The sequence below is a fragment of the Temnothorax americanus genome, unplaced genomic scaffold, assembly GCF_048541705.1.
Source record: "Temnothorax americanus isolate GAGA-0224 unplaced genomic scaffold, ASM4854170v1 Scaffold98, whole genome shotgun sequence".
Lineage (NCBI taxonomy): Eukaryota > Metazoa > Arthropoda > Insecta > Hymenoptera > Formicidae > Temnothorax > Temnothorax americanus.
In genome coordinates, this window is record NW_027509821.1 from 80,994 (window position 1) to 97,880 (window position 16,887).

General features: G+C 40.1%; 2 protein-coding genes across 2 annotated transcripts; one reads left to right on the forward strand and one right to left on the reverse strand.

Moving 5' to 3' along the window:
• Positions 1 to 504: 504 nt before the first annotated feature.
• LOC143908537 (uncharacterized) lies at positions 505 to 9,802 on the forward strand. The gene is made up of 2 exons (XM_077426231.1): positions 505 to 789; positions 6,479 to 9,802. Exons 1-2 carry the CDS (start codon positions 770 to 772, stop codon positions 8,169 to 8,171), a joined length of 1,713 nt encoding a protein of 570 aa, XP_077282357.1. The 5' UTR covers positions 505 to 769; the 3' UTR covers positions 8,172 to 9,802.
• Positions 9,803 to 10,461: 659 nt separating this feature from the next.
• LOC143908538 (uncharacterized) lies at positions 10,462 to 15,057 on the reverse strand. The gene is made up of 4 exons (XM_077426232.1): positions 12,969 to 15,057; positions 12,447 to 12,809; positions 12,034 to 12,192; positions 10,462 to 11,941 (listed from the first exon to the last, which is right to left on the reverse strand). Exons 3-4 carry the CDS (start codon positions 12,183 to 12,185, stop codon positions 11,395 to 11,397), a joined length of 699 nt encoding a protein of 232 aa, XP_077282358.1. The 5' UTR covers positions 12,186 to 12,192; positions 12,447 to 12,809; positions 12,969 to 15,057; the 3' UTR covers positions 10,462 to 11,394.
• Between the last annotated feature and the right edge of the window lie 1,830 nt (positions 15,058 to 16,887).

Sequence of the window (16,887 nt, forward strand, 5' to 3'; positions counted from 1 at the left end):
GTTGTGAGCGCACAACGCCCTTGGCAACCGAGTTGCCAAGCGCTAAAGAAACTCGACCCCAGCGACGAAACGTAGAGAGCAAGGTCCATCCACGAGGACCAATATCGCTGACACGAAGGTCAGCGCCGAGCGCTGACCATAGAGGTTAATGCTACCACGGGCGATCCCGAGGTAGCAACCGAAAACCGATATAAGACCGCCGAATCGAACAATCAAGTAGTCGGTCTGAAACCATCAAGCTGTCGCGTCGAGTCACCTGCGAGTTATCTATAAACGAGACGCGAAGTGGAACTTGTAATAAGGACACTCGTGTAAGGCAACTCAATTTATTAAAGTGGTTCAAAAATACAACGCTTTCTTTCATCCTTCCTATCGCGAACGGAGCACGATCCCTTTTAGCCGACAAACGGCTAACAAATTGGTGGCAGCGGTGGGATTTGCCCCATCGATTCGCCAGGAAGGACCGGACTGCCGAAGAACCATCTGAAACAAGGACGAGTTCGATTAACAATCGGTGGCAACATATCCCGGAGAGGAAAAGCCAGCCGAGACCCGAGCGAAAAGACGGTAGCAGCCGCGAGTGCAGAAGTGACACCTGAGACGGCCACGACCTACCGCACGGAATCACCGACTCCGAGCGACGCAGAGACACAGCGAAGCAGCGTAGCAGCGCGGCAGGGACGCAGCGATCACGCAGGGACGCAGCCAAGCAGCGAAGCGGCCCGACGGACCGATCAGGCGGAGCAAGGCGAAGCGGCCAAGCAGCAACATGCGAGTCGCGGCGATACTGTAAGTGCGAAAATTTATGTAACCGCGAGCGTTAAGTAAATGTCGGACGACCCGAACCGACAGCCGCCCGTCCCGCAAGCATCATTTATACATAGCGAGTCCGCGCAACGCGCCGCGCGTAACCTCGAGAATCCCGTGCGCGCGACGCGATCCGCAGGCGAAGGGTTAAACCGGCCCGCCGAAAGCGAAGGGTTAAACCGGCCCGCCGAAAGCGAAGGGTCAGACCGGCCCGCCGACGGACTAGACCAAGTCCGCTTGAATTTAGAGTCACGTTTTGCCGAAGGAGAAGCGCCCGTGCTATCTCCGAACGTCATTGTAGAACGCGAATTTCCGTTCGACGAGGTAGACGCGAGTGTAGTAGGCGAACACGCAAATCGCGATAACGACCAGACAGACTCACTCACAGACGTCTCCGACGACGCGCCAAGCCGCGCGTCACAACGAGGCGAATTTTCTCTCACGTCGTACGACAGCAGTATATTCGTTCCCGACGAGAATTCCGCGGAGGCCGGGATGAGTCATACAGGAAACGCGACTCCTACCCGAGAGAACCGCGAGGAAAATACGGACCCAGCCAGGGTGACCGAACAAGGCAACGCCGAAATGGCGCAAAATAGGCCACTCGTCAGGCGACCGGCGACACACGAGCAAAATCGAGTCCCGGAGCCGACGCAACGAGAATTGAGAGCCCCGGACGCAGTGATAACCGATTTAATAAATTTAATGCGCGACATGCAAGAACGCATGGACCGCGTCGAGGCTGCGGAATTCGACCGATCGGCCGAACTTCTTCGCGCTTTTCGCGAGTTACAGGGCCGCGTAGGCAGGATGGAAACCGCCACGCGCGAATCTTATAGTCGACAGGAGCGGCTATCACTTGATCCCGACACGCGAGACCGCCGCGTGCGTAGTCAGGGCCCTTTAGATGTCACATATGGACGAACACATAGCGACGTCCGGAATCAACCGGGTCTAGTAAACGGGTACCTCAGCCTTAAAGAGGCACGAGCAATGATACCCGAGATTAACGGCGAGTCGCGCGAACGTGTCCGTGAATTCGTGAACGCGAGCACGTATGCAATGAAGAATATCCTGCCGACCGACGAGTCAATGCTACTCGAAGCTATTCTGTGCACGAAATTTAAAGGGAAGGCAATGACGGACTTCGATACACGCGACATACGCGATTTTGACCAATTGAAGCGCGAGCTCGAGTCAGAATATCTAGGGAAACGCTGCATGACGCATCTGCAGCTCGAATTTAATTCGTTAACGCAAAAGCCAGGCGAGAGCGCGCAAGACTTCGGTAGGCGCGTCGAGAAATTAGCCCGCGAGCTTTACGAAGCAATGGAAGAGGGCAAAGGTCATACGCAAGAACAGCAAAAGGCCATACTAGATAATATCAAAATTCAAGCGCTGCATAATTTTCAAATTGGATTACACGATGACATAAAATTGTTAGTGAGAGCGCAGCGATACCAGAGCCTGCAAGAAGCGATAACAGGCGCCAGCGCGGAGGAGAGAGTTAAAGGCCCCTCCCCGCGGAACGCACCGGCAACGGCAAGGAATAAATACCCCGCGATAAATGCGCGAACCGCAGGGAAAACGGTAGAATGCCACAAGTGCGGAAAAAACGGTCATTACGCGCGAGATTGCCGTACGAGCCGTCACGCAAACAGATATGCATTGCCGAAAGCCGAGAAGTCTAGCATTAACACGATAGAGTGCTCGTATTGCAAGAAGGCAGGGCACAAGCGCGACGAGTGCTGGTCGTTAAACGGACGACCGAAAGCCGAGCGACCGCGCCGAACGAAAACGGAAGCAGTTAAGAAAACGCCCGTGAGTACTGTCAGAAAGACAAAGGCGCAGGAATCTAGCGAAGAGGCATCCTCCCGCAGCAGCAGCGAGGAGGATGAGAAGCCCAAGAGAAACAAAGCGCGCGCCGCCGAGACTTATCGAGTTGCACAGATAAGTAAAAAGCATGAGGAAGGACCGCTAGACTTAGTGACACTGCCCGTGCAGGAGGCAGAGAAGGGGGAAATGGACCTGTTACTAGACTCAGGCGCAACCCTAACGTTAATAAAAGTAGGAAATCTAAAAGGAAAAACAATGGTAAAGGAAGAACGGTTAGCATTAGTAGGCGTAACCGGACACCAAATTCATACGATTGGGAAAATAAACGCCACTGTGAACCTCAGAGATAAAAAGATTCGCCATACGATGTATGTGGTGAAAGATGACTTTCCAATCGAATACCAAGGCATCTTAGGAAACGATTTCCTCACCAAGCACAAGGCGGATATCTCAAACTCGAAAAAACGATTAAAAATCGGCTCGACTTCTTTTAAGCTACGACCTTTCCGCAAGGTAAGACTTCCGCCTCACAGTGAAACAATCGTGGAAGCCGTCACTGATCATAATCGTGTCGGCATAGTGAGAAGCGGCGAACCCGCCCCAGGAGTTTTTATCGGGCATTGCCTAGTGCAGCCCGTCGAATTTAAGTGTCCGATTAGCGTGTTGAATGTGACGGACAAGCCGGTGGAGATAATCACTCCGTATGTAACCCTAGAAGACTTGCCGCCGCCCGACACCGCGGACGTTCTCTCATTACGCGCGAGCAACGAGCGCGAGACCGTCGCCGAACGACAAAAGAAAGTACGCGAGCAAGTACAGCTCGACCATTTAAATGCAGAAGAGCGAGCAGCCGTAGAACAAATATGTGATGACTACGTTGACGTATTCTACATAGACGGCGATCATTTAAGCGCGACTACCGCAATAGAGCACGAGATAAATACTCGGCCAGGTAGCGCGCCCGTGAATGTGAGACCTTATCGGTTACCCGAGAAGCATAAGGCCGAGGTAAAAAAACAAATAGAAAAGATGCTCGAGGATGGCATAATCAGCCCAAGCACGAGTAATTGGAACGCGCCGATAATAGTCGTTCCTAAAAAACCGGACGCATCCGGAAAAGTGCAATTTCGCGTGGTTATCGACTTTCGAAAACTAAACGATCTCACCTTGGGAGAATCTTTCCCCATGCCGAACATAACTGATATACTAGACCAGTTAGGTAACGCGAAATATTTCACCGTGCTAGATTTGGCCTCGGGGTATCACCAAATTCCTATGCACAAAAAACATAAAAGTAAAACAGCTTTCTCCACCCCGGATGGGCACTTTGAATTCAATCGCATGCCATTCGGTTTGAAAAACGCACCGGCAGCATTCCAGCGACTAATGTACGCGGTGCTGGCCGGACTACTAGGGCTGAGATGTTTCGCCTATATCGACGACATCGTCATATATGGAGCGACACTAATGGAACACATCAAACGAATAATCGCGGTGCTAATCAGACTTCGAAAATACAACTTAAAGTTGAAACCGAGCAAATGTGCATTTCTACGCAAAGAAGTCGTATATCTGGGTCACGTGATTTCTGAAAAAGGGATCTCGCCGGATCCGTCAAAATTAATAGCCGTCAAAGAATTTCCGACCCCTAAAAGAGTGAAAGATATACAGTCATTTATAGGCTTAGCCGGGTACTATCGAAAATTCATAAAAAATTTTTCGAAGATAGCTAAGCCATTGACCAAGCTCACCAGAAAAGGAGAAAAGTTCACTTGGTCAGTAGAGCAACAGAACGCGTTTGAATTATTAAAGGAAAAATTAACAATCGCGCCAGTGTTGAATTATCCCGACTTTAATAAAGAATTTATAGTGACGACCGACGCGTCCGATTTCGCAATCGGAGCTGTCCTATCACAGGGAACAGTCGGCGAAGACCGACCGATAGCGTACGCCAGCCGAGTACTATGTAAAGCGGAACAGAATTACAACACAACGGAAAAAGAACTGCTAGCCATCGTATGGGCAGTCAAGCATTTTCGACCCTATCTTTATGGCGTCAGATTTAAAATAATAACTGATCATAAGCCATTGATCTGGCTGTTCAATGTCACCGACCCCGGTTCAAGACTAATTAGATGGAGGCTTAAATTAGAAGAGTACGATTATGAAATCATACACAAGTCCGGCAAGAGTAATCTGAACGCCGACGCATTGAGTAGAAACCCGATAACAGAAGCGTCAGCTGTGCATGTGACACAGCAAGAAGAAGAAGATACACCTCGAGAATACTCGGAGGAGGAAAAGAAACAGATATTATATGAGTATCACGACTCGCCTATCGGAGGGCACCAAGGAGTCGTACGAACGTTAGACCGAATCCGACTACAACACGATTGGAAAGGTATAACGAGGGATGTCGAAAATTACATAGGCAGATGCGAACACTGCCAAAAAAACAAGCTAAGTAGAAAAACGAAGATGCCAATGGTAATCACAGACACGCCGGAACGACCGTTCGAAAAATGCGCCCTCGACATCGTCGGTCCGCTTACGGTCACAAATCAAGGAAACAAATATATTCTGACGTTTCAGGATAATTTAACGAAATTTAGTAAGGCGATACCGATCGAAAATCAAGAAGCCAGGACCATCGCCAAAGTATTCGTAACAAAAATCGTGTTAGAACACGGAATTCCAGAAAAGATTCTCACAGATCAGGGCACGAACTTTACAAGCGAAATATTCAAGAACACGTGCAAACTATTGAAAATTGAGAAGATACAAACAACGGCGTATCACCCTGAGAGTAACGGGGCACTGGAAAGATCGCACCGTACTCTAGCCGAATACTTGAGGCATTATATTAACGAAGATCAAACTGATTGGGACGAATGGCTCCCTTACGCGATGTTTACGTATAACACTACGCCACACTCTACTACCGGTTTCACGCCATTCGAATTAGTTTACGGGCACCGACCTGACCTACCAACGGCCCTAACAAAACCGCCGAAACTAACATATTCGTATGACGACTACGCAAAAGAACTACGTGAACGGATCCGCGCAACGAATCAAGTCGCGAGGGAAAATACGAAAGATGAAAAAGCAAAATCGAAATTACATTTCGATAAAAAGATCAATAAAGCAACTTTTAAAGTAGGCGATAAAGTGCTACTTTACGATGAAACAATACGACGAGGACGCTCAAAGAAGCTCGACTCGCAATGGGTAGGACCATATGTTATCTTAGAAAAGCATAACGACGTAAACTACACAATTAAAATCAAGCGAAAGATGCTACGTGTTCACGCGAACCGATTGAAAGCGCTAGTCGAAGAATAAAAGCACACACGGCAAAGCAAAAGCAGGATAAGCAAAAAAAAAAAAAAAAAAGGAGGAGAGACGAAAGTTAACAGTACTCACCTAAGAATTATTCCGCCGCACGAGGGAGACCTCCCTCCGCCCGGTGGCCACGTCCAGGGTTATCCGTAAAGGAAAGATCAGCTGAACCGCGTCCTCGTAAGTCGGAGGCGGCGAATCTGGCGACGCTGGCTCCTCAGTGGCGCGGGGAGCCCGAGCCACACGCAACCAATATGTGCGTAAACAGGCATCGCACGTAGACGGTGCGAAGAAACGATTGCACCTGAAGCACCTCATTTTAGCACTTATAATTTAACTTCACAATATAGGAGCGTTAGATACTGCACGAAGAGTAGCAGTAGACTAACGCAAAAACGCGCTACGTAAAAAAGAAATGACACTTGCTGACAGATAAAGTCAGCATAAAATAAAAGATAAATAGAACACCTCCAGGAACATATTCATATTACAGGCTAGCTATCATCCTACACCTCGCAGAGGAAACGACATCGGAGCAGCCACCGTACGAGATGACAGCGTTCACCGCCGAACCCGGCATATATTATGAGAAAATCGGACAACTACAGCAAACGAAGGCAACATGGAAAATGGCAATACGCATAGACGTAACCGCTTTAAACATAAGATATCAACAATTCCAGGAAAATTTAGCGCGCATCGAAGAAATCTGCAACCATGCCATCAGAAGCGTCAAAAACACATGCCAAATCACTCTCCAGACCATTAAACGAGAGAATAGTAAAACGACACGCAACCTAGAGCAACTACGAACCATTTACCGATCACCAGTAATTAAACGAGGCCTGATCGACGCTGTAGGCCAAATAAGTAAAACATTATTTGGCACTATGGACGCTGAAGACGCGAAAGTAATAAACGAACAAATACAATTACTAAATAATCAACAACAAACGTTGCAGCACGCAGCAAAAAATCAATTAAAAATCATTAATGCTACCATAGGTCATATGGAAAAACTAGAACAAACACTTTCATATAATGAAAATTTAATGGCTAACGTTACGAGAAAACTAGAGGAACAGCTCATATACCGAGAGGGAATAGACGAACAACTACTAGTATTAACTGCTATTTTAAATGACCTCACGACAGACATAAATGACATTACAGATTACCTGACTCACGCAAAACACAATATTTTATTAACGCGTGTACTCCCAACCGAAAAAATAATCGTAGAACTAAGAGAAGCGACCTCACACATAGATAGAAGATTAAACTTCCCATTTAAAATACAAGCCGAAAACTGGAACTCTATCCAAAAATACCTAGATGTAAACGCGTATTATGATAATTCGAACATATACACTATCCTAGCGTTCCCATTAATAGCGTATCCAATGTATGAAATAATAAAGATCACACCTGTACCAGTACACAATAGCCACAACGTTTTCACCTTCCTAGAACCCTCTCACACCCTATTAGGGATAAATCGAGAAAATCACAACTATGTAATATTAAAGGAAAACGATTTAAATAAATGTACACAAGAGAATACTAAGTTCACCTGCGCTCAGAACCTCCCTGTCTATTTTATAACGGCGAATGCACCGACCGAAATACAGCTCTTTGTAAAAACGTCTACACATATAGAAAATCGTAAGCAACGTCACATTATATCAAATGTAACATTCTGGATTGCAGTATCCGAGCCTCAGACATGGTTATTTTCCACCCCAAAGACAATTAACATAGTAATTCAATGTAACGAATTGCCGGAAATTAAAATAAAAATAGAGAAAACCGGAAAAATAACATTACGCGACAGTTGTAAACTAACTACACCAGATATATATTTAGAGACAACAAATCGAGTTTACAATAAATATGTAAAAATGTATTTACCAGAGTTTAATATAACAGACATCATAGAAAAAAGTATAACGGTAAATAATAAAATAGAATCTGATAAAGAAATAAAACTGGAACCAATAATCAAAGATCCAACAGAATTAATGAAAATAAGTTTAAGTTTAGAAGAAATCCAAAAGGAGATGGAAAATAACCAACCCAGCATATTCACGAATAAAAATATTATATATTCCATAGGCTCCACGGTCACAATTGTAATAGTAATAAGTATCATAGCCGTAATCATTTATGTAATAAAAAAAAAATGAAGGGACCATTAAAACTTTGTAACACAAAAAAAAAAATCAAAAAATCATGTAAAAATAGCACATAAGAAAATCAGATTGTAACCTCCCAGGGAAAAAGAAGACGCATAAATAAACGAAAAACTACGTTTTTCTTTTTCCGCGGGGGGAAGGGTGTTGTGAGCGCACAACGCCCTTGGCAACCGAGTTGCCAAGCGCTAAAGAAACTCGACCCCAGCGACGAAACGTAGAGAGCAAGGTCCATCCACGAGGACCAATATCGCTGACGCGAAGGTCAGCGCCGAGCGCTGACCATAGAGGTTAATGCTACCACGGGCGATCCCGAGGTAGCAACCGAAAACCGATATAAGACCGCCGAATCGAACAATCAAGTAGTCGGTCTGAAACCATCAAGCTGTCGCGTCGAGTCACCTGCGAGTTATCTATAAACGAGACGCGAAGTGGAACTTGTAATAAGGACACTCGTGTAAGGCAACTCAATTTATTAAAGTGGTTCAAAAATACAACGCTTTCTTTCATCCTTCCTATCGCGAACGGAGCACGATCCCTTTTAGCCGACAAACGGCTAACAATATGTTCATAATTCTTCATATTTGTACACTTATATAAAATATATTTCTAATAAATTAAGATTAATTACAGACTGGCGTTTAATTTATTATTAAAAGATCCGTGAAAGTTTATCTAACATATAGTTAAAATTATTTTTCATAATTTTCTATAAAAAAGTATCAAAATTGATTCAGCTCTTCTGGCGTAAAAACAGCACGCGTAGAAATTAGTATATTCAACTTAATTTTTCATAAAAATCCATAGCTTTTTATGAAAAAGTATAAAAAATTGTAGTTATTCATAATTTTTCATATATCTGAATTATTAGATGTATGAAAATCGAAAAATTTCTATAAATACCCAGACAGCACGCATGTCCAAAAGCGGGACAGAAGACGTCTAAAAAGCATCTAAAAGACGTGTTATGTCCCGATTTTGGACTTGGTGCGGTCTGGGTAGTCACAAAATATGATTTTCATAGAAATTTTTTCCGTCTGCTGCTTCTAAACAATTCGGTTAATATCGTTGATATACGATAGATAACGATTAGCTGCCGTACAGAAGATGATTGTCAGTCGGAAAATCCTGATAAGAAACGATAGATGTGTCGGTTTGGTTAAGTCGTATAAATATCGACAAGATGTCTATCGTATTAACCTTATAAAAACATATGCAAAGTAGAAGGTTTTCAAACGATTCAATTTATATCATTAATATACGATAGAAAACGAACCGATTTGCTGCCATAAAGAAGATGATAAGTTATATGTCAAAAAATCCTGATAAGAAACGATAGATGTATCGGTTCGGTTAAGTCGTATAAATATCGATAAGATGTCTATCATTTTATTCTTATATATCCGTATTAATGCATACGGTAAAATTATTACCATAAATAACGATACATATTATATCGTGTATATACGATTGATTCAGATGGGCAATATGGGTACATATAGAAAACGATTCATAACTATAAAATTTGTATAGTTATTTTCTTATTCGGACCTAAAATGATAGAAACCGATTCGATTCGATTAATGTTTTATCTGTCTTCTAAATATGCAACGATAGAACCGATAAGATACGATTAAAAACGATACAGATATAGCCGTTTTTAATCGTTTTCTATCGGATATGGTTACCAGGGATGATTTTTGGGATTATAAATATAAGTAGACAATGTAGACATAAATATAAGTGGATCATAAATATAAGTTCCGGACCGAAGTATCGGATCACAGTCTTTTTGAGTTTGTTTCGTGAAGACACATCGCGATTCGTGGTTGTAGTTTATAGTTTTCTCCGTTTCCCATCCGTTGCATTTTTAAACGTTAAAATTCCATTTAACTAGTGTACTCTTTCATTTTGTACGCGACACGTTTTCTTTGGTATCAAACACAGCCTTTCATTTGTATCGGTCGCTTAAAATTACGTTTAAATTACATCACTTACAAACAAAGACTCCTAAACTATATACTGATTCATATAAAGCTGTTAATTATAAAATTTCGCAGCTTACAAAAAAACGAAAACTAAAATTCTCCTTTGCATGTTTGCAATAACATTTTTATATATGAAAATCTATCACTTGTTTAAAAAATATATATATATAAACATCTTTGAAAGCTCGCGAACAACGTAAAAAGGGCAAATTTTACAATGTTCAATATTCGTTAGTAACATGTTTGTCACGTATTTTTAAATCAGAATATAAATCTGTCAGTTTTTGAAGACGATCTGGAGTTAATCCATTTTGGTGCACAACACGTGGCTCCAATGATATTACAGAAGCAGGTACTTCTACAAGTTTTACAGCAATGGCAGCTAAATCACCATGAAATGGCTTGACTGTATCCCAGAATACTCGTGGATCATGACATTCCTTCGATTTTAGTTTCTCGAATATTCCGCTTGAACTTCGATATGCCTCGTAATCAGCTAATCCTTTTGCATTCAAAGCGTCAATAAAAAATTCGGTCATCTTAATCATACGTATCTTGTCATTTCGAAATCGCTCTCCTTGATAGTTTGGATGACAAAAGTTTGCTGCTAATGCAACTGGTGTAATTATTTTATTAATAGTTTCTTGAATTCGATGAGTGAGGTTGTTGTTTAATGATTCTAAAATTAACCAATCTTCAACAGTATCTGCGAATAATGTGCATGAACTTTTGCATTTTACTCGAATTAAACATATTGATTCATACATGTCCAATGAATCTTGTAAGTCTTGTTCAAATGTTTCATCGAAAAGTATATCGACAACAGCTCTTTTCAATTTACATATGCCTTCTCCGATAATTTGTCTCATAGCTGCTAAGTTTTTTTTGCAAGATGCATACATATCGTGCAAATCACTACAAGCAGTGGTATTTGATAGAATGATTATTGCTCCATCACGTTTCAATAAGTCCTCTTGTAAATCAGAAAATTGGACAAGCAGATGATGAACCTTATCTGCAAAGCCTTCGTCTAATAATATGCTTTCTAACAATGACGCAAATGATAAGTTACAATTGAAAATCCACATGTTGCTTTGTTCATTAAGTATTGTCACTGTCAGTGTTTGATAATCTTGATCTGTGCTTATTGAATAAATCGTGATGAAATATTTAGTTTTGGCAATGTGTAGTGCTTCGTTAATTACATCTTCTATATTGAGCGAAATATTCTATGATTTTAAATAGAAGATCTTTCCTTGAACAGTTTTAGCAAAAGTTACAATTTGCTTGGAGTTTTGAAATGATGTTTGTTTAATCATCAAAATCCCATCAGAATTGACTAATGTAGATTCATCCGTTATTAGTTGCTTATGCAAGTTGTGAAGGAAAGAATTTTTCAGCATTTCTTTTGTCGGAGGTTTGTATGCAGGTCTCATGGTTTTCATCAAGTTTAAAAAGTGATCAGATTCAACTGCTTCAAAAGGAACATTGCAGCCACAAAAAAACTTCATGAATGCCTCGTTAATCCTGACTTCATCTTTATCAGAAATCTTGTCTAAAAATGGCCGTATCTGTGTGTTTGATGTTTTATTCTTTTTTTGCTTTTGCTTGAGCTTGAGCAGATTGGCCTTATTGTCACTATTGTCTATCAATGGCTCGGCGACCTCGACGACCTCGACGACCTCGGCGTCCTCAGCGTTTAATTCTGATTCGGAGTTTAATAACATTTCTCCTGACACAACGACAACGCTGTCCGACTTTTCGTGGCAATTTTTTCTGAGAATATGAATGTATATTGCATTAAATTACTTTTTTTAAATTATTTTTGACCAAATATCATTCTTCTTAATATAACTTTCTAGACTTACCTATGCATCTGTAACCTCACTTGTGATGTATTTTTCAAAATATTTTTGCAAAGACAACAATACGCAACTGTTTTTACTTCATCTTGTATTGGTAAAAATTTTTGATCTTCCCAACATTTATGGCGAGGCCTGCCGCCAAAACTTCGTTTCATGGCTTTCCTTTAATTAGATAGTAATAAGATATTAATAGAGATATCTTATTAGATATTAATAAAATATTATATTCATTTTACGCCGATAGCTAATTAAATATTAATTCAGAATTCAAATTAAAAAAGTTAAACACACACTTTTATTTATATAAGTTCCGGAGAACTTAAGAATGCATATCTATTTCCTTTCTCAAGATCTTACAATGTTTGTTGTACATTAAAAATAAATGATGTGTTCCTGTTAATGTGATGATGTGTTACCTGTAATCCTGTAATGCAAAGTGAGACTAGTCTTGTGCGCAAATTGTTGCTTGCAAAGTTCAGTTATATGTTTTCTGACCAGTGTGGGTGGCCTGATGATTAATCAGATTTGCTTTCGTCTTGAAACTGGCGTTACAGGATTTACAAATGTGTGGCCGATTATCCGAGTGCACCAACTGATGTCGCTGGAACAACTGTTTATGCTTGAAGCTTTTATTGCATTTGTTGCAGACGAAACGACGAAACGACGACCGTCGTTATGTTCGGCTTTCTTGTGATACAAGACGGAACTTGGATGGTTAATTTAGGACTTAGGACCTTACCGCAGATTTCGCAAGGGTAGTTTTCCAATCGGGAAGTTTTCTGCAATATTACATATACATTTAACAAGCTCCAGAAATATTATGTGCAATTTTAGCAAAAGGATCGTAAAAATTAAATAAAAATATTTAAGATTTACAATATCTCTTCAGCAATTTTTTAAAATCAATATTATTGTCGGTTTCTCGTTATAACACGAACCTCGTGCGTTGTCATGTGCGTCTTCAAATCCGATTGATGTATGAAACTCTTTTTACAAGTGTTCCCTGGTAACCATATCCGATAGAAAACGATTAAAAACGGCTATATCTGTATCGTTTTTAATCGTATCTTATCGGTTCTATCGTTGCATATTTAGAAGACAGATAAAACATTAATCGAATCAAATCGGTTTCTATCGTTTTAGGTCCGAATAAGAAAATAACTATACAATTTTATAGTTATGAATCGTTTTCTATATGCACAATTATTGCCCATCTGAATCAATCGTATATACATGATATAATATGTATCGTTATTTATGGTAATAATTTTACCGTATGCATTAATACGGATATATAAGAATAAAATGATAGACATCTTATCGATATTTATATGACTTAACCGAACCGATACATCTATCGTTTCTTATCAGGATTTTCTGACATACAACTTATCATTTTCTTTATGGCAGCAAATCGGTTCGTTTTCTATCGTATATTAATGATATAAATTGAATCGTTTGAAAACCTTCTACTTTGTATATGTTTGTATAAAGTTAAAACGATAGACATCTCGTCGATATTTATACGATTTAACCGAACCGATACATCTATCGTTTCTTATCAGGATTTTCCGACATACAACTTATCACTTTCTGTACGGCAGCAAATCGGTTCGTTTTCTATCGTATATTAATGATATAAATTGAATCGTTTGAAAACCTTCTACTTTGCATATGTTTTTATAAGGTTAAAACGATAGACATCTCGTCGATATTTATACGACTTAACCGAACCGACACATCTATCGTTTCTTATCAGGATTTTCCGACATACAACTTATCATCTTCGAAAACAAAGTTCGTCGAAGTATTTTTATGTGTGTGTGTGTGTGTGATTTGTTATTAAGATTAAAATAATAAAATATTTTATTTGTATTTTAGTGCAATTTTAAATAAGACGTTTCTAATGTAAATGTTGTTTTTATTTCTCTAATAACCGTGAAAATTTTGGCCCTTGGCTTTCTGGTGCTGTTGTCGCAAAGGTGGAAGCTTAATTATTTCAAAAAAAAAAAAAAAAATGCAGTTCTTTCTTTATCATAGAAAGATCTCTGATACGGTTTATTTTTCTTTTACACGGTTATAATCCGGTGGCATGCAGAGTAGCAAACATCTAAAGATGTTCTGACTGATATAGCTGAGAAATTTCAAATTTTTCCAATTTTTTTTCTGACAGGGCATCGTAAATAAACGGTTCACTATTAACCATATTAAAAAGACAATTATAGCTACTTTAATACCATTAAAAATTATAGAAACCGATGCACCACTAATAAGAAATTTAGGATGCAAGCCCATGTGTATTGTATCGAGAATTTTTTATAGAGTATTGTGAATAAACGAAACTTCAATTATGTTAAAAACTGATTGAGACCGATATAAAGGTAATAAGAAATTTCCGATAGAATCCCAAGTATTTTGCAACGTGAGTTTCTGATAAAATACCGTAAATAAATGATTCACTAATTATATTAAAAACGATAGAAACTGATATATAGCTGATAAGATATTTACAATTAGGATTCCAAGTATTTTGTAACGTGAGTTTCTGATAGAGTACCGTAAATAAACGATTCACTAACCATATTAAAAACGATAGAAATTGATGTGCAGCTGAGAAGACATTTACGATAAGATTCCAAGTATTTTGTAACGTGAGTTTCTGATAGAATACCGTAAATAAACGATTCACTAACCATATTAAAAACGACAAAAACTGATGTATAGCTGATAAGACATTTACGATAGGATCCCAAGTATTTTGTAACGTGAGTTTCTGATAGAGTACCGTAAATAAACGATTCACTAACCGTATTAAAAACGATAAGAAATTTTTTTATCGTTTTCTATCGGAGATGGTTACCAGGGTTACAAGTGAATTTCTGCTGCTCATGCACCACTCTCATAAGCAATTCGTATTCTGGTTTTAATTGCTTGTTGCATTTTTCGCACGTATAAATCGCTTTTCTGGAATCTTTCGCTATCTCGGGTGTCACTGTGGAGGTTGGAGGCTTTGAGGTGTTCGGCTCTACATCTACAACTACAACTACATCATTGTGCGTCTCATACGACTTCTGTAAACGCTGTTATCTACGGATAACTAGGTACACAACGTTATGTGGAGATGGCGCCACTTGAAGTATAATACGTATAAAACTAAGTAACGTACTATACTGTAGAATAACATGTATAATACATTGTATAATATCTCACGAATAATAAGTGCCCAACCCTGTTTTTATTCATAAACTCGTCCTTATTTAACCTTGCATGATTGTTATTTTTTATTCCTTCTTCACTCGTTCCATGGGACGTTTTGCAAATTTGCGTAATTCCCTCTTGGTTGTTTTGTGCCTCTATATCCGATTCGTGTTCGTCGAATAATTCATTTAGTGGTTGGAGGCGTAGGGTTGGTACCTGAACTTCCACTTCTTCGTCTAAAGTACCGTACTTATGACTTTTACATACGCCTTTCCGGAATTGTTTTTTATTATGAAATCTCCCAGATAAATCCCGTGGGTTATTTTTAATTTCGGCAGATATCCTATTTTTATTTCTGGATTTTCTATCCTTACATAAAATAAAGACTCTGACCGCGGAGATGCCGTAATGGTTTTCGATGAAAAGAAAGGTATATTAAATCCTGATACATTTAGACATCCCTTCGCGTAATCTATCATTGAGGAAGTCTGTTCAAAGAAATCGTTACCTAATATTCCGGCTTGTGAAATTGGCAAATCATTTGATACTACGTTAAAAATTACTGGTTTTTCAAAGAGTGGTATAATAACCTCTCCGAGCGTATAAACTGGGTATTCGTTTATACCGCTTAATTGCAAAAGTTTATTGTGATTGACGATATTGCTATTTGATAAAAATTTTTCTTTAATTAAGTTCGGGCCAGAGCCGGTATCCAGCATAAGGGTGACGTGTAAAATTGGTTCACCGAAATCTACCTGAATGGTCAGCACGCGTCGGTGTTTATCGAGGTTTACGGTTACGGGTCGTATCTTTATTGTTTCTTTGTCTATTGGGTCTTCTGAGATGTCGATGGGTGTGAGATCCGTTCGGACCCTTGCTGCACACCCGACTTCGAGGGGCCATTGGAGTTTCCCTGATTAATAATTGCTTGCCTGCGATTATTGCTCGCGATTCTCAATTCGCAGTTTTCAACGAGATGCCCTTCTCCTTTACAATAGCGACAAAATAATGAATTTTTGGCTGTTACATTTGACTCCATCTTAGCTTGGCAATTTCTAGCAATGTGTCCGAAATTATTGCAAATTTGGCAAACGATTTTTGATTTGTTTTCTGTATCACGTTGTTCATTCTGTTTCTTCCAACAATTGTTAGCTGAATGACCCGGTTTATCGCACCACTGACAAATTATCAAAACCTTATTCTGATTGTTAATATTCTGATTATTGTTTGCTCTGCATGTTTTAGCGTCGTGACCGGATTTAGAACACAATTGACATATAAGATGACTTTCTTGGACTATGTTAACAGGGCGTTGGACTTGAGGGTCGCGGAGCCGACATTTGTCGGCGCTATGTCCACGTTTTTTTGCAAATCTGACATATCAAAATCTCTGTTCCCAAAGCAGTTTTATTATGTAATTGTTGGGGAGGTTGAGTTAGTTTTCTACAATTAGATACTGTGTGTCCCTCTTTAGAACAGATCTGACAGACTCCGAGAGATCGGGTAGCAATTACTGGTTTATTTGATATGCTACTGGGTCCCTGTCGTAAATCTGTCATCTCGTGTAGCTCTCTCTTTATCCGTAATGCGTCGGCCACGGTTCCCTGGACGTCTAAATTTCTCGTTACTCTTTGCTCGATCTCCGGGTTTAATCCTCTA

Coding starts and splice junctions, on each gene's coding strand:
- LOC143908537 (XM_077426231.1), top strand. CDS start 770: ATGCGAGTCGCGGCGATACT. Junction 790..6,478: donor ATGCGAGTCGCGGCGATACT/GTAAGTGCGAAA, acceptor TTCATATTACAG/GCTAGCTATCATCCTACACC.
- LOC143908538 (XM_077426232.1), bottom strand. CDS start 12,185: ATGAAACGAAGTTTTGGCGGCAGGCCTCGCCATAAATGTTGGGAAGAT. Junction 11,942..12,033: donor GTGAGGTTACAGATGCATAG/GTAAGTCTAGAA, acceptor TCATATTCTCAG/AAAAAATTGCCACGAAAAGT.